Raw genomic sequence first — 25,750 nt, 5'->3', positions numbered from 1 at the left:
TTTCCCTTTCTCGCTCTCACTCTTTCTTTCTCTCCCTCTCCCTCTCTCTCTCTCTCTCTCACACACACACTCTCTCTCTCTCTCTCTCTCTCCCACACACACACGCACGCACGCACGCACACAAACACGCGCGCACGCAGTCTCTTACTCACTCACTCACTCACTCACTCACTCACTCACTCTCACTGCCTTGATCTTTCTCCGTTTTGCGCTATCGCAGACGACCGCTGCTATCCTACAGTTTGGATGCGAGACGAGGATGTGCTCGACGATGCCGTTGTTGTTGCAGCAACCGCGACACCACTCCACTTCGCACTCCCATCGTCGCGCTCCTAATTGCTCCTGTGTATCGACACTCCGCGGGGACGCCTCCGGACTCGTTGTGTTGCTCTTGTTGAATCTTTTGAGAAGCGTCGTGCCGAGCGCTTCCGTCTTTCTCAGTCGCTGCGACGGCCGATCAGGAGGACACGACTCCTACGCGCGACCATTTGAAAATATCCGTCGCTTCCCTCGCCAACTCCGCGTTTCAACCTGGAGCTACGCAATTAAAAAGTCGACGGTCCTTGTGCACGCTTCTCACAGTCTCGGGGATTCGATTCTCGCTGCTTACGGAGCACCAGCAGCAGGAGTATCGCTTTCTGTCTCACTCTCCGTGCTACCCCCTCTCCGACACCACTTCGCTGTCCCTACCCACATCACCCCCGTACCCTCCGACCCCCTGGCAACGCGTGGCCCCCTCCCTCTGCGCTCTCATGGCCCCTCTCGCTCGCGCTCGTAGCTAAGCCGTCGCTCGGGTCACGTACGCATCGCTTTATATCTACCTACATACGTACAGATATACTCGGTTGGTTGGTTGGTTGGCTGGTTGGCTGGTTGGCTGGTTGGCTGGTTGGCTGGCTGGCTGGCTGGCTGGCTGGCTACGACGTCTCGCTGCCGTACCTGGGGATGTGCCCCGGGGCAAAGAGGGTAGCGATGGCCCGCACCTACACACGCTCGCACCCCACCGCCTTCCTTCCAATTCACCAATTTTCAAAGGAGCGACGATTGAGCTTTACCATTTACGGCTAACTTTTCTAGATTCGCCATGATTTTCCGATTTAACTACTCTCGCCGTCACACCAACCAGCCTCTTAGCCGACAAGAAGCTCGTCTACCTTATCTTCTACTCAAATAACAATGCATTTTAATGTCGCATCGTTTATTGGAAATCCCTGCAAACAACGAATGTCTGGACATTTTCTTTTCTTTTTTTTGTTTTCTCTTCTCTTCCCCTTTTTTTGCCTTTATAATTATTTTATATACACGCGCGCGCGCACGCATATATACAAATAATGTATATTTTACTTTAATTTAATTTTATTTTTTGTTTAATACGTGCCTTCACAGCTCTTGGGGCATGGCTAACGACATTTTAATGCACTATATCGTATCGCAATGAAACAAAACAAAAAAACAAAAAACAACAAAAATAAAATAAATTAAATTAAACTTAAATATCACAAAAATCATCAGTGTACTACGGATTATGCTTTAATGATTACATCTTACTCGTTCTGTCTGTCCTCCGTGCGTGCGTGCGTGCGTGCGTGCGTGCGTGCGTGCGTGCGTCGCGTGAGCGCAGGTGTGTGAGAGCATTTGATGCGTAAAGGAACGATTAAGTATGATGGACAATTGCCAATATCCTTCCTCTTCACCTTTCAATAATTTTACTTTTATAAGAACAAAAGGCTTGTTATAGTTTCCCCCCCCCCCCTTTCTTTGTTCTTCTTCTAGTAATTTCAATTTAAAACGGAACTATCTTTTGAACACTATTTTTATCGTGCACTTTTCAATCATCGATTATCGATTTGAAATAGTTTTCTGCATCAACCCACTCTGAAGAAACGACTTGTAATGTACAAAACCAAAAATCACGAGCCTTAATAACGCAGCATTTCTTTATTTAATGCATACATTATTCCCAGAATATATTTAAACGCATTACTAAGAAGACAATATATCAGCAGTGTCTATTTTTACCGTCCCCCATAACAAAATATGGATTACCCATACGAAAAATAGTATATTCGTTTTATGAAATAAATCTTATTTAAGATGTTGAATGAACGTTGGTGTATAAATGTAGAGATATACTTATGCATTCGGACATGTAAATTATTGCTTGCGGGAGAGAAAATATATGTGCACGCGAGCTCACACGAGTGCGCGTTTACGCACGCGCGAGCGCGCACACAAAATAAATAACCAAACTAATGGTCTTATTCTAACGGAATTATATTTCATAAATCGAATGGGAAAATGTGCCTCTAAATTATACAAGAATTGCCGTTTTTGGCATTTCGGAATAGGCCGTATTGAAAAATTAGAAAATGACGCGAAGTGAGACAGGCACGGCTCACTCGTGCCGTACGACCGATAAATAGCTGAATTTTATTAATAGGAAATTCTCGAATTTTAGAGAACACTATTATTTTGCTTGAAATTGATGTTAAACAGTTTAGAAATTTATCGTTCGATAATGCATTTGCAATAAACGCGAGTCTTCGGCATTTATGAACATCTTTCTTTAAAGCTTGCTTTCCAAAAATTAGTATTACTTCAAAGCTGCGAATATTAAAAATTTTACATCTATAGCTTTAATAATACAAACGTAAACGTCCGTTGGTCAACGCACACATGTACCTATCAATTGGTCTATTTCTTCTTCTTCTTCTTTTTCTTCTTCTTCTTCTTCTTCTTCTTCTTCTTCTTCTTATTATTATTATTATTATTATTATTATTATTATTGTTGTTGTTGTTGTTGTTGTTGTTGTTGTTGTTGTTGTTGTTGTTGTTGTTGTTGTTGTTGTTGTTGTTGTTGTTGTTGTTGTTGTTGTTGTTGTTGTTGTTGTTGTTGTTGTTGTTGTTGTTGTTGTTGTTGTTGTTGTTGTTGTTGTTGTTGTTGTTGTTGTTGTTGTTGTTGTTGTTGTTGTTGTTGTTGTTGTTGTTGTTGTTGTTGTTGTTGTTGTTGTTGTTGTTGTTGTTGTTGTTGTTGTTGTTGTTGTTGTTGTTGTTGTTGTTGTTGTTGTTGTTGTTGTTGTTGTTGTTGTTGTTGTTGTTGTTGTTGTTGTTGTTGTTGTTGTTGTTGTTGTTGTTGTTGTTGTTGTTGTTGTTGTTGTTGTTGTTGTTGTTGTTGTTGTTGTTGTTGTTGTTGTTGTTGTTGTTGTTGTTGTTGTTGTTGTTGTTGTTGTTGTTGTTGTTGTTGTTGTTGTTGTTGTTGTTGTTGTTGTTGTTGTTGTTGTTGTTGTTGTTGTTGTTGTTGTTGTTGTTATTGTTATTATTATTATTATTATTATTGTTGTTATTGTTATTGTTGTTATTATCATCACATGTTAATAATAAAATAAACAATATTGTGTTTGTATTTGTTAGTTTATTTGCCATATCTAAGATATAGAATGTGCGTTGAGAAATGTAATGGATCGTTCGTTACATTGAGGGGGCACGTTATACAAATACCTGCGACGTTAATATGAAAGATTATTATGAAAAATTGTAACAAAATATCCAAATAATGTGAATTTCTCTTATTTCACTACCATAATATATTGTATTCGAAGCGAAGTGGAGCTGTTTATCAAGAGAGCGGCGATAGCAAATCAAAATACAGTCAACCTATAAGATATGTTGTTTAGAATAACATCTCTTCTTAATTCAAAGCTGCTCGATCCCGACTTATTTATATTTTTATAGGCCCAATGATATCCAATTATTCTAACCTTCTCACCTCTGAGAAAGCTCCGATTTTTGTTAAACAAGCTTATTTAAATGGCGCTCGTACGATATAGTAATGGTTCGTTGAGCACTGTAAATTAATAAATCGACTATTAAGTCGCCTACCATTACTATTCATTTGCACTTTGATAAATGCACACGACGTACGCTCAGCTATTTCGATTCATTTATTTAATTGCCGATGGGAAATGGGATTGACCTTGATGCTTTGGACAAATTTCACTTAGAGATTGCAATAAGTTTTATTATCATCGTGTACGATTAAATATCAGAGTGCATACTCCGGAGCCTCGTGTTTGGCTATTATCACTAAAACGAAAAACGGTTACACCTGTAATCTCCCCGGACGTTAGCAGAGGTCAAAGATGCGACTGTACGGTGTGTTTAATCACACGTTACGAATATCATCGATGAATATCATCATTGACAGGATAGGATTATTGCCAATGATCAAGCATCCGCAAACGCTATTTGTTTGATGTTTACGACGTTCGCCGGGACGTTACGAGATACGAGATAAGTACGAGCAATCGTGTTGCTGACTGGCCGACACCGATTAGGAGGTGAGTTTCTTATTACTTTGTCGATCGCTTCTCGTCGAACATTTATTAGTTGACCAACTAGCTACCTACCGATACTGGATTAACTAACTAACTGTCATCGGCTGCTGCGCTGGGCTTAGTAGCCTATGACACATATAAGTCATCGTGAGAGGTCGCTTTCTAGTATCTTTGGTAGGGGTAATTTAGTTAGCACTAAAAGTCGTCGACACCTTATGAACTGAAATGGGCTCAGGGATAAATGGAGATGATAAGTTAGAGGTGCTAGTAGGCTTTAACGCGAGGTTGAAATATCGAAAGCCAGATATATTGATATTGGCTCGGCTGGTATTCAATAGCGCGAGTCGTCAGTCAGGCGAAATAGTTCGGGACAGTTTGAGATAAAATTCCTGGATCACGAGTGATGGTGAAAAGAGTTTGTGGATGAGCCATGTGGTGACGAAATGGTAATCGCCTTTCATCGACTTATCGTAGAAATCGAATGAATCGGGATGTAAAATCCAGCTCGGTCGTACAGGTATTCACCTCGTCGATTGCCCAAGTCGTCGTTGACTAACGCGATGATATAATAATAATAATAATAATAATAATAATAATAATAATAATAATAGGTATACGGGACCGAACCGTGGACAGATCTTTAACGCTCGAATTTTCCAACGAAATAGGAGTTTTGACATTGCTTACACGAGTCCACGCTGTTAAGATAAATCTCAAATCATTTTTGCGAAATGATTTTGAATTAAGCGACAGATATTGAAAAGCTATTTTGGAATTATATGTTTTTTCGAAATAAAAATACGGAACAAGTATATGCAGAAGAATGCCCTGGCGATTGCCACATACGCTTCGCTAACCATTGAAAGAATAATTTGAGATTGAAATATCAGTCGACCAACTCAAATATCACATCTGTAATCATTATCGTTATTATATCGTTATTATTATTATTATTATTATTATTGTTGTTGTTGTTGTTGTTGTTGTTGCTGCTGTTGTTATTGTTGTTGTTATTATTATTGTCGGTTATACATGACAATGTATTAATAACGTGATTATTGGTTTAGAAATTTTTAATATAAATTTGCGACCAATAATTTACTTAAAATCATAATCATCTACAAATCGCTCACGAAGAATTTTATTCGAAATTACTTTATTAAAAATACAATTAATAATCCATGAAGAAATACTGCATTACTTTTATCGCGACATCTACATTTTATTATTCGCCATTACATCTTGTTAAACATACTTTATTTAATTAAAGTAAGATCAATAATTTTAAAAGATTTATCTCTATACTTTATACGCGTATAGTGATTAATTTTTATACTTTATTTCATTTGTACGTATGCCGTGATAAGTCACGATAATAATTGTATTATTTTTACGTCTTTTATATGTAATTAGAATTGTGCAGAAATCTTTGCTGATTTTATTAATTGCTATTAATTACTACCTTTTTAAAAAACGTAATAGGATTCTTATAAATAAATATTTCTTATAATTTTATTGTATCACTGTAGTTTGCTAATTAATAAATTACCATTCTCATGTAATGAAATGGCTTTGGCCTTATACATTTTTGTTCATTAATCGAAGGATAATTCAAATTTTTATTTAATTACATATGTTAATATGTATATTTTATTCAACAATAAGTCAACAAAATAGTAAAATTATTTTGACATTATAATTTTAATTACATATTCCAAACTTAAAACGTACATTGCACTTCACAAATATAATATATATGTATGTATAATATTAAACGGGTAATTATCTATGATAATAAATGCATTAATCAAAAAGTTTTTTTAATAATAATGATTAATTTCATAAAAAATATTTTTATCTATTTAATATAAATTGAATGTTAAGGGTATGTTTATAATATATTATTAATTCAAAAAGTCGACAACTTAAACGTGCGATAGTTATTTATAAAAACTAATCGAATTAAGCGTAAATAATTTCTAAATATGATTATAATTTTTATTCTAAATATTTTTTAAACGAAGTTTTAATGTCACTCGTAACAATGTCTTAAATTATAAATTTCATCATCAAAATTGAACTGCTTTATGAATGATTCGAAGATAAACAATTAACAAATAACAAAACTCGCTATAACAATAAGTAAGAAAATAAATAAATAATATACCATTGAATTATATTTTCAATAATTATTTATTTTATTTATATTCATACACTTATGCACTTATATATATATATATATATATATATATATATATATATATATATACACTTATATACATTGATAAATTCCTTTTAATGCAGATATTATCCATAAATACTTTTTCCGCAAACGCAAAAGCTTTTAAAGATATATTTTAATAAAATTAATTTTTTGCCTCGTTACAATCAAAAGTTTCCGGATAGTATCTTTCATATTATGGTTATTATGATTTTCAAATTTCTAATATTTAAGTAAATATAATGTTTTAGTATTTGTATTCTTGTGTACTCTATTGAATTATACATGAAAATTAGTACAATTAATGCAATTAATATTATTATTGCTGAAGAAATAAATTCATAGTTATTATTTTGGATAAATATTATATATATAAAAATTCTTATAATTTTAGTATATAAATAAATTTATATATGTGTGTGTGTGTGTGTGTATATATATAATATTTCATTATAGAAAAATATCTAATTGTAGATATTGGTAAATGCATCTATCAAAATTAGCAATCAATGTCATGTTTAAAATCTAGGAAAGCCTTAATAAATATTATATTTAGGCACTTTGGGATAATTTAAAAATATAATATTATAAAAATATTACAACTGTCTCGTTAGTAATTATACTACAAATAAATCTGTTTAGATTATACTTTTCTAACTATATCGAAGCTTCAAAATTTTTGTGAACACATTATTTATACGAGTATATGCATAGATAATTTTTAACGTTTCATTTTGTCTAAAATTGGTACAACCATATCGAAGGAGGGACGTTTTCCTGGATCTTCGTTCATGCAAATTCTAATAAGCTTTGCAAGATGTGGTGAAATCCCTGGTGGTATACTAACTCGAAGATCTTCCAAAGCGATCTAAAAAAATGATATAAATAAATTACACGTCACTATTGATTGTTGATTTTGAAAGTAAAAAGTGTACCTTCATTCCGCATTCCATGGGAGATAAATCAGCAAATGGAACTTCTCTAGTAGCGAGTTCCCATAATAAAACAGCGAAACTCCACATATCGCTTGCTTCTAAATTTATATCAGATTGTTTTTTACTCAGAGCTTCTGGGGACATCCAAGCTGGTTCATAAATCCGACCAACTTCTTGGAACGAAAATTTCGAGTCGGCCATATTAACTCGCGCCGTTAAATCTTCGTCAATCTATTGAAATTATTATAATATAAAATTAATCGACTAGAGAGTAATGTTACTATGATGACAATATATTAATCACTCACCATAACGTGTTTACTATTTAAATGAAATCTACATCGATTTTGCCTCTCTAGACCGTGTAAAAATGCCATGGCTCTCGCAACATCGAGTGCTAAACGTAATGCTCGTGCTGTATCGACTACTACACCAGTGCCACCGTGTAATAAACGATGTAGACTACCTCTTGCCATATATTGTGAAACGGTGGCGAGTCTCGGGGGTTGATTGACACAGCCCAAAACTGGAAGTACATTTGGATGTGAAAATATTCTAAGTTTAGGAAACTCTTCGTTAAAATCTCTGGAAATTCGTGCTGAACATTCGCGTACACTTAAAATTTTCGCAACAATGTCATTGTTCTGCCAACGCCCTCTCCACGTTTCTCCACTCGGAGATACAGCTAATTGCGTGTGCAACGATAAATCTGCCATATTGATTCCTTTATGTCTCGATAAAGTTGCATCGCCTGTTATCAAATCAAGATGCACAATTTAGTGGCAAGATTTCAATGAATTTGTTATCGTTATAATACAAACTTACGGCTCCTCGTTTTAAGGCCAAGCCAACTCTGGTCCTTGAATTGAATCTTTTTTAAATCTTGCCCAAATTCAACCGCGAGATCTAAGAATTTATTTATCCTATAAGTTACAGCTTATCTCCTCTTGTCTCTACATCTCACCTCGTCGTTTCGTTACTCACCGTGTAATCGTTTGGCAAGAGGTCCTCTAGCTTTATCCAGCGGTGTATCGCTATCTTTATTTGCAATCGACACCAATGCACCAGCAGCCACTAAATCATCGGCAACCGCCTGATCTCCCCAAAAACATGCATAATGAAGCGCCGTATTCCCATGCTCGTTGGTAACGTTAACGTCTGCTCTGTTCCTCAGCAACTAAGTAATATCACAAACAATTATCACGAAATCTTTGCGCAAGAAGCCATTATTATACACACCAGTTGCACAATTTCTTTATGTCCGTGAGCAGCAGCTAGATGCAACGGTGTATCGTCGCCTCTATTCGTTGCATTGATGCGAGCTCCTCTACTGACTAGTAACTCAGCCAGTTTTGCATGCCCTTCCTTACAACACCAATGAAGAGGGCTGAATCCATGGTCATCTCTAAATAAAAAAAATCAATTCATTAAAAATGTATCGAGAAACTATTATTATTTAACTATTGCATTATGACATACCCTTGATTCATATCATGTTCGGTATCGTCAAGCCAAACGCGAACCTGCATCGCATTACCCTCCCGACACCATTGAAATATATCTTCCATTCTTTACGTGTCAATTTTACGTCGATCTCCACTGCACTCTGCACACCGTCTCCGTAAAACTTAAAATAACGATGAAATCATTCAGTCGAGCCGCCACTCCTGATGCTCAACCGCAGTAAGAAATAACCATTCCAATTTCCACTGCACGAAGATGAGGGACGAGTGGGTAAACATAGAGTGGGAAATTTCCCTGTCTTTTTATGGAAATAGCTGTAACACTCTGCTGTACTCGTTACGACAACCGATCGACTATTCCTTTAATACATTTCTCATTCGACTTTAAGGCCGCATTATTATACCCATGCATTTTAGAAATAATGCTGCCTGTGGCCAATTTAAATTTATTTCTTTACTACTAATTCCCTTATCTAGCTTCTTTCGCCATTACGACCTGCATTTGCATTTCCTCGAATGTTCATACTTACGAGCAGGCAGTCCGTCATTCTCAAAATATGGGAGGGGCATCGACCAATATGTCATGGAATTAAATTTCGATTTTGCGCAGTACGAGGCTTAAATTATTACGTTCATCGATACGACTGATTTGATTATAGCGCGATTTTTAAATTAAGATACAATCGATTTAAGAGGAAACATTTGAGCCGAAACATTGATTGCACTATTAATTCCCCAAAAATTCAAATACTCCAAATCCCCTCCATCCCCCGCCCCAAATATCGACGGATATTTATGTCAAATATTAAATTATAAACTCATTTAATATAGCTAATCTGTGTATATTCTAATATTCATTACTTGTCGAGTTTATTATGAAACTCTTAAGACTACTTAAGTTTTGAATTTTCATGGAGCTTTAACAAAAAACAATTGTGATATATTTGTGAAATAAAATTTTTAAGCCCATTAATACTGAATAATTGTGCCATATTAAGTCTTCCAACTTTTTTCACTAAAAATATATTGTATAATTTTTGATAGTTTCGTATAATTAATAAACTTTTTTGGTAAGGTTTTTTTTTCTCTTTTTTCTTTTCTGTATCCTTCAAATTCTTTCATAAAGTGACATTTAAACAATATTTCCATTCACCTTTAACGTATAAGAAAAAAAAAATTTCCTTCCATAATCATAATATAACACTCTACATACTGCTAAAGTAATTATTAATAAATATCATTTTAAAGTTTAAAAGCTGGATAAAGATAATGGAATAATGAATAATGATAATGAAATAATTTAATTATAGTGAAACAAATTGTTATAGAATGTGTATAGTTTAAACATCTTATATAAATATTTTATGAGTATTGGACTACTTTACATTATTAATGTATACATTCGGTCATTTACATTAACGTTTACAAGCTAAAATTGTTGTTATGATAAAATAATTTTTTTTGCGATAGCTGAAAAACGTTGTTACACCAGTATAATAAGAAAATCTTTATTCTTCGTTTATAACATATATTAAATATATGATAGAATTGAAGATTTAACTTTATATAGTTGTATTATAAACATTTCGATCCTTACACTATTGATTTTCGAATTACAATTCTATTATAAGTATTGTATAATTAAATATACAAATGAGTAAATACTATTGAACATAAAAAGCACATATTTTATATGTAAATTAAAATTAATTATTTAAAAGTCGTCAATTATTCCCATGCATTAGGAATAAATAAATCGTAAATAAGAAAGAAAACTTCACTTAATATACAACATTTTGGTTAATATAAAATTAGAATTCATTTAGACACTTATTGATTCAGAGGCGATAGATGTGATAGATGTAACCATTTGATATTTTAAATAAAAAAAAAATTGCTAATTCAAATTAGAGAATAGCATTTATATTTCTTATTTAAATTAAAAATTAATTAAATAACAATAATACTAACTGATAAAATTAAAATACGTTTAAAGTTTCAACAATATTTTTATTAATACTAATACATTACATATTGTTATTATATAATAATAACAAATTTTTTAACTAATATACATTACTCAAATAAAATGATTATTATAAATAAATTTATATATATATATATATAATTTTATTTAATTATTTATTTTTTATTTTCCTAATTAATGATAAATAAAAAATTGTGAATATTTTATATGATATAATAAATTTAAAATTGCCGATAGTTAATAAAAAATTTGGATTATACTTTATTAAGTTATGGAACAAGCTACCGGTAAAGTTTTCATAAATTATTACTATTCGTAGATGTATATTTAAATAAAAACATAATTATCTCGCAGAATTTGAGCAGCAAATATAAATATAAATTATATAAATTTTTGTTAGGAGAATTACCAAATATTTAGATTAATAACTACATAAATTGTAAGAGATTTTACAGTCAAATGAGTCATAAAACTTAAATAATGAGAGTAAAATATGAATATAAACTTAATAATGCTTATAAATGTTTCAAATAAATAAAGTTGATCTTTGTGTAATATCCATTCCAGCAAGAAATATCTATTCGTTTCTATAAACTATTTCTTAGCATATTTTTATATCGAATAATTATTATAATATTATATTTATTACATTATTGTGTATGTAATATTTAAATGAAAATTAATTATTCCATTATTTTTTTAATAAATGATATTAAACATATTTATAATTTAAATGAATAACATTCTCAAAATTTTTTATTTAGGCTATAGCACGTTGTCAGAGTTTCAAAACAATAAATAATTTAAATAAAAACAATGCGGGCGGTATGCAGTCTCTGCTTGATGATGTCATCTAGATAAAGAAATCGACGGTTTCCAATATGAAAAACTGTAACAGATTTTTAATTTTTAACGTATAGCCCATTTGTATAAAATAAATGTACATATTCAAGTATATTGTTTATACATTCGCATAAAAGTATTATAACAAAAATTGATGACAGTGTGTATGCTAAGCCATAAACAACGACGAAGAACTTTTTTTTATATAATGTATTTTTTTTTTTATTGCATTGTTAATTATATATCTTGAAAGTAATTACTAAATTGAAAACAACGGTTTTAATCATAAACTGGATTTGCGACAAATCTTTTCTTTTTTTTTTTATAGTCAATACATTTTACCCGCTTTAATATTAAATTTATATTAACACTTACGTTATGATTTATTTACATATTTTCACACATGTATTTTATAAAATTTGCAAAAAAAAAAAAAAACCCCTGCACGCGCAGATGTACATTTTATACAATATATAATTTAAACAATCTTGAATACTAAATTGTATCAATAAAAGTTTCGAAACTATTAATATAAGAAAATTAATGTAAGATTTATTCTGAGTTCATAATATTCTGAATGACTTCTGTGTCCTTATAATCAATCGAGGATCGAGATTACATTTTCTACTATGAGATCACCATTAATAAACAGGTTTATAATTAAATGTCATATTGTTTTATGTAATTTGTATCAATATAATTAATAAAAAAAGATTTATACTTTAATAATGGAAAGCGATGTTATAACCAAATAGCATATTGAAATTAAAATAAATAGGATAATTGTGAACTACGCGTTCATTTTATCTTATAAATTAATAATTAATTTTTAATAAATGATATAAATAACCCGCGTAAATAACACATAATTTTGCTGCAATTTATGTGTACAGACTTATTTAAATTAATTAATATATTTGTTTTCGTAACACAGCAAGATTTTATGCTTTTTTAAAGCATATAATTGTATTAATACAATATTTTATCAGATAGTTTTGTATTAATAGTTTATATAATTTACATATAACCAATAGTTCCAAAAATTTATTTATTTATTTATTTAATTATTTATTTATTGAAAAGCAATTGAATACTAATAATATTTTTATGTTATATTCAGACATTACTAAATAGAAAAAATTAAACTATCAGTAGCTGTAAAATATAAGAAAGAAAGAAAGAGTATTTGTACTCGTTGAGAGTTTATATTTACTGTATAATGAAAAAAACATGTACATTGCACTTATAAATTAATGCCCATATATAAGAAATAAAATTATATTCTTAAAAAAAATTTTTTTTTTAAGGCTTAATTATATAAACATAATAAATTCAAATGAACGAATTATTCAATGAGCAATAATTATTTAGGATTTATTTGATTTGATTAATAAATTGACCGGGCATTGATGTAATTTCATTGTGGGGTTTTAACTATCTATTTGATATTTTACCGCTAGTTTTACAACTTTGTACCTGATATGTAATCAACCTGAAGCAAAGTCATAGTTACTTTACCGAGCTAAATATATTCGGCATGTAATGAAAGAACACCACGAATATAAAAAAATTGAATAATTGCAAATAATAGAAAAATCTTGGTTATTTAATTAATTAGAATAGCAAATTTATTTTTTATTTTTTTTTTTTCATTGATAATTAGAAAAATCAATACCCACCTTCCACTTCCATGATACATATTTTATAATATTTACAATCTTATAAATATACAATCATAAAAAAAAAACAAAAAAAAACCTCAGAAATAGAAATTAATAAACAATTCATTTAGAGTATGCATAATAAATAACTCTAAATAATAAAGAAAATAATAAGTTTTATACAAAGCTTATGTAAATAGATAGATAAACCTGTACTATTTTAGAATTATATGCCGCCATCAGTATCACTCGATTCTTAATCAATAAGTCTTATCTTAATCTATGCGTAATTGTTTTATTCAATCATTCATTTATATAATTTTATAGATATACAACGATTGGTGTTGTTCTGTCGTATTTTAGTAAAAAAAAAAATAATAATAATAATAATAAAAAAAAAAAAATAATAAAATAACAAAAAAAAAAAAAGAAGAATTAATTCATACCAGCATCGTAGTAATGTCGTTCTCATTTCTTCAGCTGGTAGATAGGATAGTAAGATATTTTTTAAAAATTAATTTTGTAAATGTAAACTTTTAATTGTAAATTAAATAAATTTTGATTTATGACATTAAGCAAACGAAATGAAAATAAGATTAAATTAAACGAAAAATATAGTAACTATTTATCGTTTATAAAAAGCATCAATATTATTTTATTTTAAATTTAATTTTTCGTTCAATTAATAATATACATTTTCCGATACCAAAATTCTTGAAGAATCCAATGAATAGTTAGGGGACGACCAATTTGATAAAGTCTCTAAATTGCTTTTACATGATTCAGAGTTTATCAGTAAATTAACTTTAAAGATTTATAAATTTACAAAATAAAATTTATAAAATATTTTATTCGGAATTATTAATAAAAATATTGTGCCATATTTCACACATATACAGTTTTTTATTTTTTGTTGTTAAAGTAATTTAAATAAATTTTTTAATACAACTAAACCATAGAATTATAAATTTGATTAATATATTTTTTAAATAAATCTGCAAACTAATTAGATTTATTTATAAAAATGTTTATTAGCTTAAGAAGTAATTTTTAAATTTGTACTAATATATACTTATGATTTATGTTTCTACAATTACATATATATATATATATATATATATTTGTTTTTTATCTGTATTAGTATGAATACTATTGTATAATTGAAAATCATAATAAAGAATTAATTTTTTGAAAGAATAAATGAATTTCCTATATAACGCATATATAAAATTCTTGATCATATATATATATATATATATATATATATATATATATATATATATATGTATATATATATACATACAGGCATAGAGGCATACAAATAGACTACGGTATAAGTGATGTAGTAGGTCGTTGCGAGTACGTGCTGGTGGGTGGGGAGGGACAGTTCAATAAATACAAGCCACACATGATAATATTTCTCACAAATTGATCTCCTGCATTTAACAAAGGGTATTTATTTTCCTTTTTACTTAGTATTTTATAACATATAATTTTATTGTTTTAAATTTTTCATCAATTTAATTTATGAAATACTTTTGTAAATTTTATTTTTAGTTCATATCTTTGTGAATAATTATTATATAATATATAACTCAATAATACTTCTGTTGTAAACTCCATTGAATAGATAAGTAATAAGTTATTAGTGATAAATGACAATTAAAGCTCCATTCAAAATAAAAGTATATTTTTACAAATTATAGCATTAAAGATATTGGGAATTTTTTCTCTTTTTTTTTTTAATTTATTGATTTAGTAGTAATAAAATAATATGAAAAATATGCATTAAAGTAAGATAGATGTATTAAATTGAATATATTGAATACAAGAAAATAGTTTTATAAAGATACAATGTAAAACTATTTATTTATGAATTTATACTAATAAATAAATAATAGTAAATATTTATATATCTTTTCTACAGTTTCTAAATTTAATATAGTGTATAAGATAATTTCATTTATAAAAAGAGTAAACTATCAGGATTAATTTCAAACGATATAATATTTTATTCAATTTTTTAAATAATTAATGGCTTAAAATTCAATTATCCTTATAACTAAGTATTATTTTTTTTTAGAGAAAAGATGCTATTTGCCGTTTATATCCTTGCTCTCGTAGCCCTAGCTACTTCGGAGAAAGTCACTTTTGAAAACTACAAAGTTTTTAGAATTGTGCCTTCGACTATCAAGCAATTAGAAGTTCTTAAGCATATAGAAGATGTTTACAAAGGTGTAAGTAAATATTTTCAATAATATAATTTTTTTTAAAAAAAAAAAATACTTTTAACAAAGTTCAAAAAAAAGAAAAAAAAAGAAAGAAAAAACGAAAACAAGCAAACGTCCTTTAGATTATTTTGATTTACAAGGTTTTTATTTCCTTTCTCTTTGTGTCTACTTGGTTTAATTACCGGAAGTCAGGAAATTATGCGCTAGATAAAAAGTAACCGTAAATTCCTCTATCTAATACCTAATTGTAATAGAAAGTTAAAATGCAAAGAAAAATGTCCTCTATGTCACTGATAGATTAATAAATTGTCAATATTTTATTTAATTATTTAAACTTTAAATACTTTTAAGTTTTTAATGTTCCATTACGGGCGAAATAATACATTACCCGATAAGATATTTCATTATTTATGTTTTACACGATAGATTGATTAGATAAAATACAATTGTAATACTTGATAAAATACACTAGCTTGATATAGTATGTGTGGATGGGTGGATAGGATAGGTGTTTGCAATAATAATGGTAACTTAATTATAGTTTATTTATAATACTTTGAAAGAAATCGATTAGCAAGCCTGAATAAAATGATATTGAGATGTTACTTTTTTTTTTGCTTTTTTTTTTGTTTTTTTTTGTTTGTTTTTTTTGTTTGTTTTTTTTTGTTTGTTTTTTTTGTTTGTTTTTTTTTGTTTTTTTTCAAGTAAATAGAACACTTTTAAATGCACAACTTTGTTAATACTTAGTTTTGAAATATCCTGTCATTGATTCGTCTAAAAAGAACAAAATGAGGAAAAAAACTGATCGTCCTGTTGTTTTAACGAAAGTGGACGATATGTAAAAGCAATGCATGAGCTTTCGCGAGTGAGTGTGTGTGGAATATGAGAGCCTCAAGATTAATAAACAAATCTTTCCATAGTATTCGTATTGGACTAATCCGAGCTTCGTGTACCGACCGGTCGATCTCATGGTCGCACCAGGACAATTGGCCGCGTTCACCGAGCTGATGAACTTGACGAATACCAAGTACGAAATGTTCATTGACAATGTTCAGAGACTCATCGACGGGGAGATGCAGACGACACGCTCGGAAAGTTTCGACTGGACGAGTTACCACACGCTCGAGGAGATCTACAGCTGGCTCGACTCCTTGTCTGTCAAGTACCCGAACAATGTTACTGTCGTCGTTGCTGGTCGTACCTATCAAAATCGCCTGATCAAGGGGGTGAAGCTGAGCTTTGGACCCAATAAATCGGGCATCTTCATCGAGGGCGGCATTCACGCTCGCGAGTGGATCTCACCGGCAACGGTCACCTACATCCTCGACCAGCTGCTCCACAGCTCCGAACCCGAAATTCGTAACCTCGCCGAGTCCTACGACTGGTACTTATTCCCTTCCTTCAATCCCGATGGCTACGTGTACACACACACAACCGTAAGTCTTCAACGATATTAACAAGCGCTTGCTATCTCAACACCTCGATTAGCTCCTTAATAACAACACATCTCCTCCCGTCTTCGTCTCCCGCAGAATCGTCTGTGGCGCAAGACTTTATCTAGGAACAGTTTATTCTGCAGTGGTACCGACGCCAATCGTAACTGGGACTTCAAATGGATGAGTACGTGCATTAATGTCACTCCTTTACAGTACTTAGCCAAATTTAACGTACTCTCGCCTATTTCGCTCGTTGTAATGTAGGTGCGGGTGCCAGTAAAAATCCCTGCGCCGAAACTTATGCTGGAAGGAGTGCCTTCTCCGAGGTTGAGACGAAGTCCCTCTCTGCTTATCTACAATCTATCAAGGACCACCTGTTTGCCTACATTTCCTTCCATAGTTATTCGCAACTTCTTCTTTTCCCGTACGGTCATACCTCGGAGCACCTCGACAACTATAAGGAAGCTGTAAGTCTCTCTTTCTTCGGCCGGCATTTTATTTACACATTTTTTTCGTCTATTTTCTCATACAACAATAATCATTTGAAATTTTATTTTTTAATTTCTTTTTCTTTTCTTTTCATTTTTTTTTTTATTTATTTATTTTTTTTTTATTTTATTTTATTAATAGCATGCTATTGGTGTTGCGACCATCAATGCTCTTGCTAAGAGATACGGCACCAAATACGTAACCGGAAACATTGCCGAGACTATTTGTAAGTCCGAATTTTTATTGTTTAATCCGATGAAAGCCAAAAGCCGAACCCCAAAATCTAAATACCTTATCAATATAACGTGATCCAGCACTTTAATATTATTTTTAGACCCTGCTAGTGGAAGCTCAATGGATTGGGTGAAAGCCACTTTAAGACTACCAGTTTCCTTCACTTATGAATTACGAGATACTGGAAAATACGGTTTCATTCTACCAGCTGAGCAGATTATACCGAATGGCCAAGAGATTCTCGACTCGCTCGTAGTTATGTTTACAGAGGCTAAGAAATTCGGTTATCCGAAAGACATCGAATAAATTCATTTATTTATTTATTAAAAAAAAAAAAGAAATAGAAAAGAAAAGAAAAAAAAACATACTCTCATTAATTTTTTCAAATAACCCCTTTTATTATTTATTATGTTCGTAGTCTTTAACAAGCATTATATATTAATAGCTTTGATAATACTAATAATATTTCAATTAATATACGTATCACGTAATATATGCGTGCGCATATATACACATTTACATTAATTATTTCACTTTTGTACATACAATTAACGCGAGATAAAAATTCAGTACTTCTCTGGTTACATTAATAAATTAAGAACACAATTAATTCTTTAAATACATATAATAATTATTATTTTCTATAACAAACTAATTATTTAAATATATTAAAACGATAAATATAATAATATTCCACATTAATTAATGCAATGTATTAACTTTCTACTTAACTATATCTAAAAGATTTTCGTTAATATTAATAGAACAAATTGAATTTTCGCAGACAATTATAATAACATCAACGTCATAATGCATAAGCTTTTGCCATTTCTTTGATCTTTTTTCTATCAATTTTTCCCGACGAAGTGTATGGCATGTCATCTAAGAATTTTATACCTCCTTTAATTGTTTTAAAATCGCCTAATTGAGACGTCATTTTCACGAGTTCCTCTTCCGTTACCTGTAATTGAATAAACAAAAATTGGCCATTACTATTACTATCTATTTTAATAAGATATTTGATCAATTATTTCAGTAATACATATATTTGTCATTATAATGCACAATAAGACTAAAAAGATATAAATATATATATATATATATATATACATATATATAAGAATTTGTCGCTATAACACGTAGTCGCGATAAGTATAAGATTTCACAGGCTTGACTAATCAAATAACTAAAAGAAAATGTAAACGACACTCTTCTACACACATAAACACATATGTTCCTAATTTAAATTATATGGTAAAATAATTTTATTAAATTGATCACAGCGTATGGTTATGTTGATGATAGTATTATATACTTGAGATATTTAAATATCTGAATAACAGTTAACAACATTTCTATTCAATTTTAATATAAATATGTAAATTACGTGGAAAATACTTAAATACTTAAATTTTTTTTTCCCGTTCTTATAATAGTAAAAATTATTACAATTCTATCTAGTTATAAAATTTCCATGTGATTTTGAAAAATTACTAAGTTCGTCTTAGTACGAATTATAAGCTACTCGATAAATGTGATTGGATATCTGATTTCACGCTATAGCCGAAATACGAGGCCGATTCAAATTAAAAAGTGCAAAGGGATATCGACAGCTTCGTTGCAAGGTGAGCATATGACGTTATTATATTTCCGGTTGAGAAGTCGCGTAGAATTGCGTGCCTTTTTATCATGAATTTTAACTCGATTCAATTAACCGAGCCGCTCACTAAACGAAAACGTAAGGAGGAGGCTCGAGCAAAATGCTTTTACATACGAAAAACGTGTCAAATGACGTCACACCGACACTTGGCCGTAAATTGAATCGTACGACTGAGTCGGGATCAGTGAAGCATCGGCTGTAAGAGTGAAATGAACTAAAACGAACTAAAGTAAGCTTAAGTGAAAGTTTTTGTCTATACGCAGCATCTTGCTTCTTCTGATTAAATCACAGCGAAGTCAGAAGTATAGCAATCAATTCAGTTACTCTATACTAAAGCGCAAAAAATTAGTTTGCAAAACATGAGTGCTTATTGTTAAACGATTGTTCTTACTTAATACAATTAATATTGAAATAATTTCTTAATAATCCCTATAATATATTTGTATCAATAATTAATTTTTGACATGCACATACGCACGCATAAACATGCATATATAATTTGCCATATCCTAAATTGATAATGTAAGCCCTATAAGTTACAATATAAATATTTTTAATTAATGGTTCTATTTTACATTTATTACATTAATTATAATTATTTTTTTTTTTTTTTTTGAATTCTTAAATCTTGTACACTTACCCTCAATTAACATAATAAAATATTAAATTTCCAATATGAATGTTACGCTTGTATCTTAACTCCAAATTTACGTTATAATATTATTAAATAATTGTAAAAAGAATTATATTGTACAAAATATTAAATAATCAATACGTTGAGAGTCATGCAATATAATTATAAAAGTTTTACTTTCTTTGAAACGTGAAGGCATAAAATGCACATTTTCTCCTTTAAATATATAATTTGTATAACATAATTAAGAATTGTTGTATCAAATATGTAAATGAATGTAATAATCTTTGTTATTGCCGAATAATAACTGAGTAGAGAAATTGAAATTTATTATTAGCTTTTGATTGTCAAATTAATTACTATGTTCTCGTAACGATTACTCTGCATTTCAAAAAATTTCAAAAACTTTATATATATTAATTAGAATGTTATATTTTGCTTTTTTATATGAAATTAAAAAAAAAATAAAAAAAAGGCAATTTGCAGCAGCAAATTTACGAATATAATAAATTATAATACAGTTTACCTTGATATTTCGTACAAATACTTAGTCGTAGTTTTAATAATAACTACAGATTTTAATCTACAAAATTCTTATAATTGCTTATAATATTTTGTATAATTTAATCAAATAATAAGAAATATATTGTGCCAGTATAAATTAAAAATAAATTAATAAACAACATGATTTAAATCAACGAAGTATTACGCATTAAATGCATGTAATTTCCATGAGATTCTTAATAATAAATTTATCTTGATTTCAACGTCATAACGTTATTCATCCTTTATTTTTTCTTTATGAAAAAAATAATTAAAATAATTATACTTATGATAATTATGATTCTCGAAAAATTGTTGAATGCGATCGATCAACTGTGCTTTCTTTTAATTAATCCATTTAATCGTAAATATTATATCGTCAATTTATATTTAACCAAGCGTTTTAGCATCAAACCTCAAATCCAGGTGTTTTTTTAATAAAAGCCATTGCCCGTTCTATCTCCATTTTATGGGGAACAGGAACAACTGCAACTTCCAGCACAGCCGGATGACTAAGAAGCAAACTTTCTATTTCAATGGGCGAAACATGGTGTCCATGTATTTTTATTATTTCCTTGATTCTATCGACAATAAAAAATTCACCAATTTCGGAATAATAAGCTATGTCTCCTGTACGTAACCATCCTAAATTTTTTAAAATTATTATATCATTATATAAAATTACTTTAAAATACATAAAACTAGTCGGTTAGTATGTTATTGTAAATTAAATCGAAAATATAATAATTAAAAAGATCGAGTAAACGTAATTTTTCTTTATGCACCATTAAAAAAGTTATGGCCTTCATTATTAAAAGCTAATATAAATTCATGTAAATTAAAAAGATAAGATATTACAATTTTTGTAATGTATAGTTATGTAAGTATGAATAGTAGAGTAAAAAATATATAACACACGTCGTGATTTCACAAGATTTCCTTGAATTAGTTACGAATATAATATAATTAAAATTAATGTTATTTTCTCTTATAGATTTTATTTACCTTCATCGTCAAGAGTTTCTTTGGTTTCCTTCTCATTATTATAATAACCATCCATCATTGTTGCAGATGTTTTAATATAAAGTTCGCCATGTTTATTGGGTCCGAGTGGCTCCTTACTTATCAAATCAATAATTTTCAACTGCACATTCGGTACAACAAAACCAACCGAGTCGACGTGTTTTCCCTCGCGTGTTTGTATTAAGGCAGCCGATCCTATTTCAGTCATACCTTAATGGAAAAAATCAAATATTCTTCAAATGATTGTTATCTATTACTAATTTAAGCAAGTATGTATAGAATTTGCAAAAATTTCAATTATTAATACGTTATTATTTAAGTATTTACAATATATTATTGTGTTTTTAACATATTAATGTATACTATATAACTGTACACTCAAAATTGGATTACAAAAAATTTTTTAAATCAATTATTTTCATTAATTGTTTTTAAATATTCTGTCCGATTATAAACAATCGATTGTTCAAAATCGATTTAAAATTCTTCGTTAGGAGAACAAAGTTTAATTATTAAGACTTTTACTTGTAATTGATTGGGCTTTAATTTTGAAAACAAATTTTTATTTAAAATATGTAATGCTTTAATTATATCATGAATAATATAAAAGATGATTGGTTAAAGTGAAAAGAATTCATATTAAACAAACGATTGACATATAAAGACAGCACTTTGATATATATCTATGAGATATATTGATATATAAATTTTCAATACTTTTTAGACTTTCAAATATTATTATGTGCCTAGCTTTTTCTATGAGAGAATATTAAAGAATTATTTTAATTACATCATCTTCTCTTATATTCACAGATAATAATTAGTAGGAGCGAACGTTTATAAGTAATTTAATGTAATAAATGTACCATATACTTGAGTTAAAGGTATGTGGAAGTTTTTATTAAATTCTTCACCAATTTCTAAACTTAATTTTGAACCTCCAATGATAATCGATTCGATCGAGCTCAGGTCATATTTCGTGAGAACATTTGATTTACAGAGATAACTTATTACTCCGGTATTTAATAACATAGCACTAACCTAATGAAACAAAGAGGCTTATATTATGTAAAATAATAATATTTTTACCCAATCTCATTATGTAAACAAATTAACCTTGAATTTTTGTATGCACTTGCACGTTTCGTCCGGATCAAATTTATTATGGAAAATTCTAGTTGCACGTGTCGTTAGTATTTGAAATGTGGCTAATGTACCACTAACCCAATAAATTGACGCGTAGCATAAAAATATTATATTGGATTCTGTAGAACCTAAATATTTAGATAAATTATTTAAAAGGGATCTATACGAATGCACAACGGCCTTAGGTAGTCCAGTCGTCCCGGATGAGAACATTATTAGGGCAAAGTCCTTTGGATTATCTACTTCTTTTATCTGAAAATTGTTAACTTCATCGTCCCTCTGCATTGCCATTATATTCTTTAAAGATTCATATCCCGAATTATTATCAAATATAATAAATGTAACGCTAACATTTTCTAATTTTGCAGCTTCTTTAAGGACATCGACAATGGCGTTAATAGTAAATATAACTTTCGGTTTAGTTAATTTCATAAAATGTCGGGCGCTCTCTATAATGTAAAAACGTTGTATCCTTGTGAAATTGATGAATAGCTGCGAAAATCTGTTACGCTAAAATATAATTTAATTGTTCAAATAATTACGTATTGTTTGCTCGTGATACCAAGGATTCAGAACTGCGCCAACAAAATAAGTTGCGACAAACGGAATGTAACTGTTCAAGTGATTATTCGTACAAAGTACAATTATATCACCACTTTTAATACCCTGTTTTTGCAGCCACAATGCACAACGAATAGAATTTTCTTTCATTTCTGCATATGTAGTATGCTTACCTGTTTCAGCCTCGATCTGTCACGAGAAAATTCAATTATGTTTAATTATTATTTTTTCATACTAAATTTGCAATAGCACTATAACATTTTAATACATTTTATTCTGCCAATTTTAAGAATCATAACGCAGAAATTATATTTAATTAGTTTTTGGCACTGAAGTATAAGCATTGAAAATTTTTATTACTAAATGTTGTGATATTAATATAATGAAATTTTTCCCACTGAATAACGAATCATAATTTTCTTTTCATATTAAGCGGAGCTCGTGGTAATAAGAAAATTACTAATTTCTAAAGATTAATTAATTTTAAATAATTCTGAAGAAAGATGAAAAATAATTTCAAATCTTTATTAATGCGTCAAATATTTTTATTTTCTTCAATATATTATCTCTTTATATTCTTGACAAAGTATTGCAAACAAAAAAAAAAAAAAAAAAAAAAAAAAATTAAAAAAAAAAAAAAAAAAAAAAAAAAAAAAAATTAGAAAATTTTTAATTGTAAGATTATGATTGTTAAGTGAAAATATGAAATATATGAATTTTTACGAATTTATTAATATGGACTAATTTTTTTGTTTTTCTCACTTTGTGATCATTAAAAAGTATATATATGTATTTTCAAATTAATCTACGAATTATAAATTAAATATATTCATTTTTTAAACAATAATATTAAAAATCCAAATTTTCTAAATTCTTTTCTTTTCTTTTTTATTTTTTTTTTTTTAACTTTTGTAATGTACAAGAATATAAAATTTTTACGCGATTTTACGCAATATTTAAGAATATAAAATTATTCATTGCAATTTAGCATATTTCACATGGCATAGATATAATAATAATTACTTTAAGAAATATAAAACTATCTTTCTTACGAACCATATTAAATGAATTTGTCACATAATCAATTTTACACAAGCAACATCTTTTTAAAATTTTACTTAAGTTTTGGAATAGCATTTACGGTTTAGCTTACTCGACATCGCCGTAAAAACTTTCATAGTGGGCAATGAGGAACTCACTAATTTCATATTAATAGTCAAGATAATGCATGCCTGAATATTTCAAATGTCACTCTCAAAACTGATTATGTAAAGAAATTTCATAAAATACTTCAACGTTTTAATTTTACGTTGGAAAATCGGACACGCCCGAACACTGCAACCCGACTTACAGGGGAGCATCGTGATTGACACACAATGCGCTTAGATACGAGATTTGATTTATTCATTGTTGGTACGATAATTACGGCAAAGCTTGATTTATCAATTTATACCTATTGTCAGATGTTCTTGATAATCATCATTACGTATTATTGCTAATCTTTAATGATAAATTTGAATGTATCGTATAATGATAAAGTAAAATTTGTAAATCATTGAATGAATATGATGTTACGAAATGAATTTTAATATCATATTTTTCAAAACTAAAGTTCAAAAATAAGATATTACGAATTATGGCATGCGTATACTCAATCAATTATTCTTACTTTAAAGCATTTGGATTTTCTAACAATAAATCATTTAAAGACGAAACAATTTTCTTTATTTCAAAATGATAAGTACATTTAAATATCCAATTTAATTTTATTTCACAATGAATGCAGATCGTTAAATTTACAATTGAAATACATTCAAATCCATTGAAATGAAAAAAAAAAAAAAAAAAAAAAAAAAAAAAAAAAAAATAATAAAATGAACAATTGCAGATAAATCCGATCTAATATATCACTAATTTATTAGTTTGTTACTAAAGAAAATGTTCACACTTATTGATTTATATTAATATGACTTTAGTTGCAATTTTGATAGTTAAGCGTAGATTTTTTAAATTATCTTTCAAAATCTCATTTTATTCATTGAATTGAAGATTTAAAATTTTATTAAAATTGCTTATTCGATAAAATTTTAATAACATTTTGTCTAATTCTATTTCTACATTGAAGAAGAGTTGTACTTAAAAATCTTCACTTATGAGGTTAAAAACAAAAAAAAAAGAAATTAAACAAAACAGTCATTTCATTCGCTAGATTAATATAAAATTACGATTTACCTGTGAAACATGATTTAGATTACTATTAAATGAATTTAAAATGATTTTCCCAACAGATTTTTCCTTTATATTATAAATCTTCTCAACACCCTTGATTATATTATTTTCGATGGTGAA

The 25,750-nt window shown here is 29.1% G+C and overlaps 3 protein-coding genes across 3 annotated transcripts; 1 reads left to right on the top strand and 2 right to left on the bottom strand.

The window, feature by feature from the left end:
* Positions 1-7,275: 7,275 nt before the first annotated feature.
* Positions 7,276-9,485, bottom strand: Ilk (integrin linked kinase). Its single transcript, XM_011499702.1, has 7 exons — positions 8,970-9,485; positions 8,730-8,895; positions 8,475-8,667; positions 8,316-8,396; positions 7,799-8,241; positions 7,491-7,721; positions 7,276-7,423 (listed from the first exon to the last, which is right to left on the bottom strand). The coding sequence occupies exons 1-7, from the start codon at positions 9,056-9,058 to the stop codon at positions 7,277-7,279; spliced, it is 1,350 nt and encodes a 449-aa protein (XP_011498004.1). The 5' UTR covers positions 9,059-9,485; the 3' UTR covers position 7,276.
* A 5,293-nt stretch (positions 9,486-14,778) lies between these two features.
* On the top strand, positions 14,779-18,140 carry LOC105362431 (zinc carboxypeptidase). Its single transcript, XM_011499872.1, has 7 exons — positions 14,779-14,896; positions 15,528-15,681; positions 16,596-17,111; positions 17,208-17,295; positions 17,376-17,578; positions 17,742-17,826; positions 17,935-18,140. Exons 2-7 carry the CDS (start codon positions 15,535-15,537, stop codon positions 18,138-18,140), a joined length of 1,245 nt encoding a protein of 414 aa, XP_011498174.1. The 5' UTR covers positions 14,779-14,896; positions 15,528-15,534.
* A 394-nt stretch (positions 18,141-18,534) lies between these two features.
* LOC105362292 (luciferin 4-monooxygenase) lies at positions 18,535-25,750 on the bottom strand (the record flags this gene model as incomplete). The annotated part of the gene is made up of 7 exons (XM_011499701.1): positions 18,535-18,795; positions 21,087-21,316; positions 21,677-21,904; positions 22,561-22,735; positions 22,811-23,289; positions 23,383-23,590; positions 25,634-25,750. Coding segments are annotated over 7 exons (1,593 nt in total), but the record flags the coding sequence as incomplete, so codon positions are not given.

Source organism: Ceratosolen solmsi, unplaced genomic scaffold (genome assembly GCF_000503995.2).
Source record: "Ceratosolen solmsi marchali unplaced genomic scaffold, CerSol_1.0 scaffold35, whole genome shotgun sequence".
NCBI classification, from domain to species: Eukaryota; Metazoa; Arthropoda; class Insecta; order Hymenoptera; family Agaonidae; genus Ceratosolen; species Ceratosolen solmsi.
This window is presented reverse-complemented; position numbering and strand designations above follow the sequence as displayed.

Bases quoted from the DNA above. Each gene is read 5' to 3' on its own strand.
- Ilk (XM_011499702.1), bottom strand. From the start codon at position 9,058: ATGGAAGATATATTTCAATGGTGTCGGGAGGGTAATGCGATGCAGGTT. The intron at 8,896-8,969 runs GTATGTCATAAT...TTTTTTATTTAG, and splicing joins GAACATGATATGAATCAAGG to AGATGACCATGGATTCAGCC. The intron at 7,722-7,798 runs GTGAGTGATTAA...TAATTTCAATAG, and splicing joins TAAATAGTAAACACGTTATG to ATTGACGAAGATTTAACGGC.
- LOC105362431 (XM_011499872.1), top strand. From the start codon at position 15,535: ATGCTATTTGCCGTTTATATCCTTGCTCTCGTAGCCCTAGCTACTTCG. The intron at 15,682-16,595 runs GTAAGTAAATAT...ATCTTTCCATAG, and splicing joins TAGAAGATGTTTACAAAGGT to TATTCGTATTGGACTAATCC. The intron at 17,579-17,741 runs GTAAGTCTCTCT...TTTTATTAATAG, and splicing joins TCGACAACTATAAGGAAGCT to CATGCTATTGGTGTTGCGAC.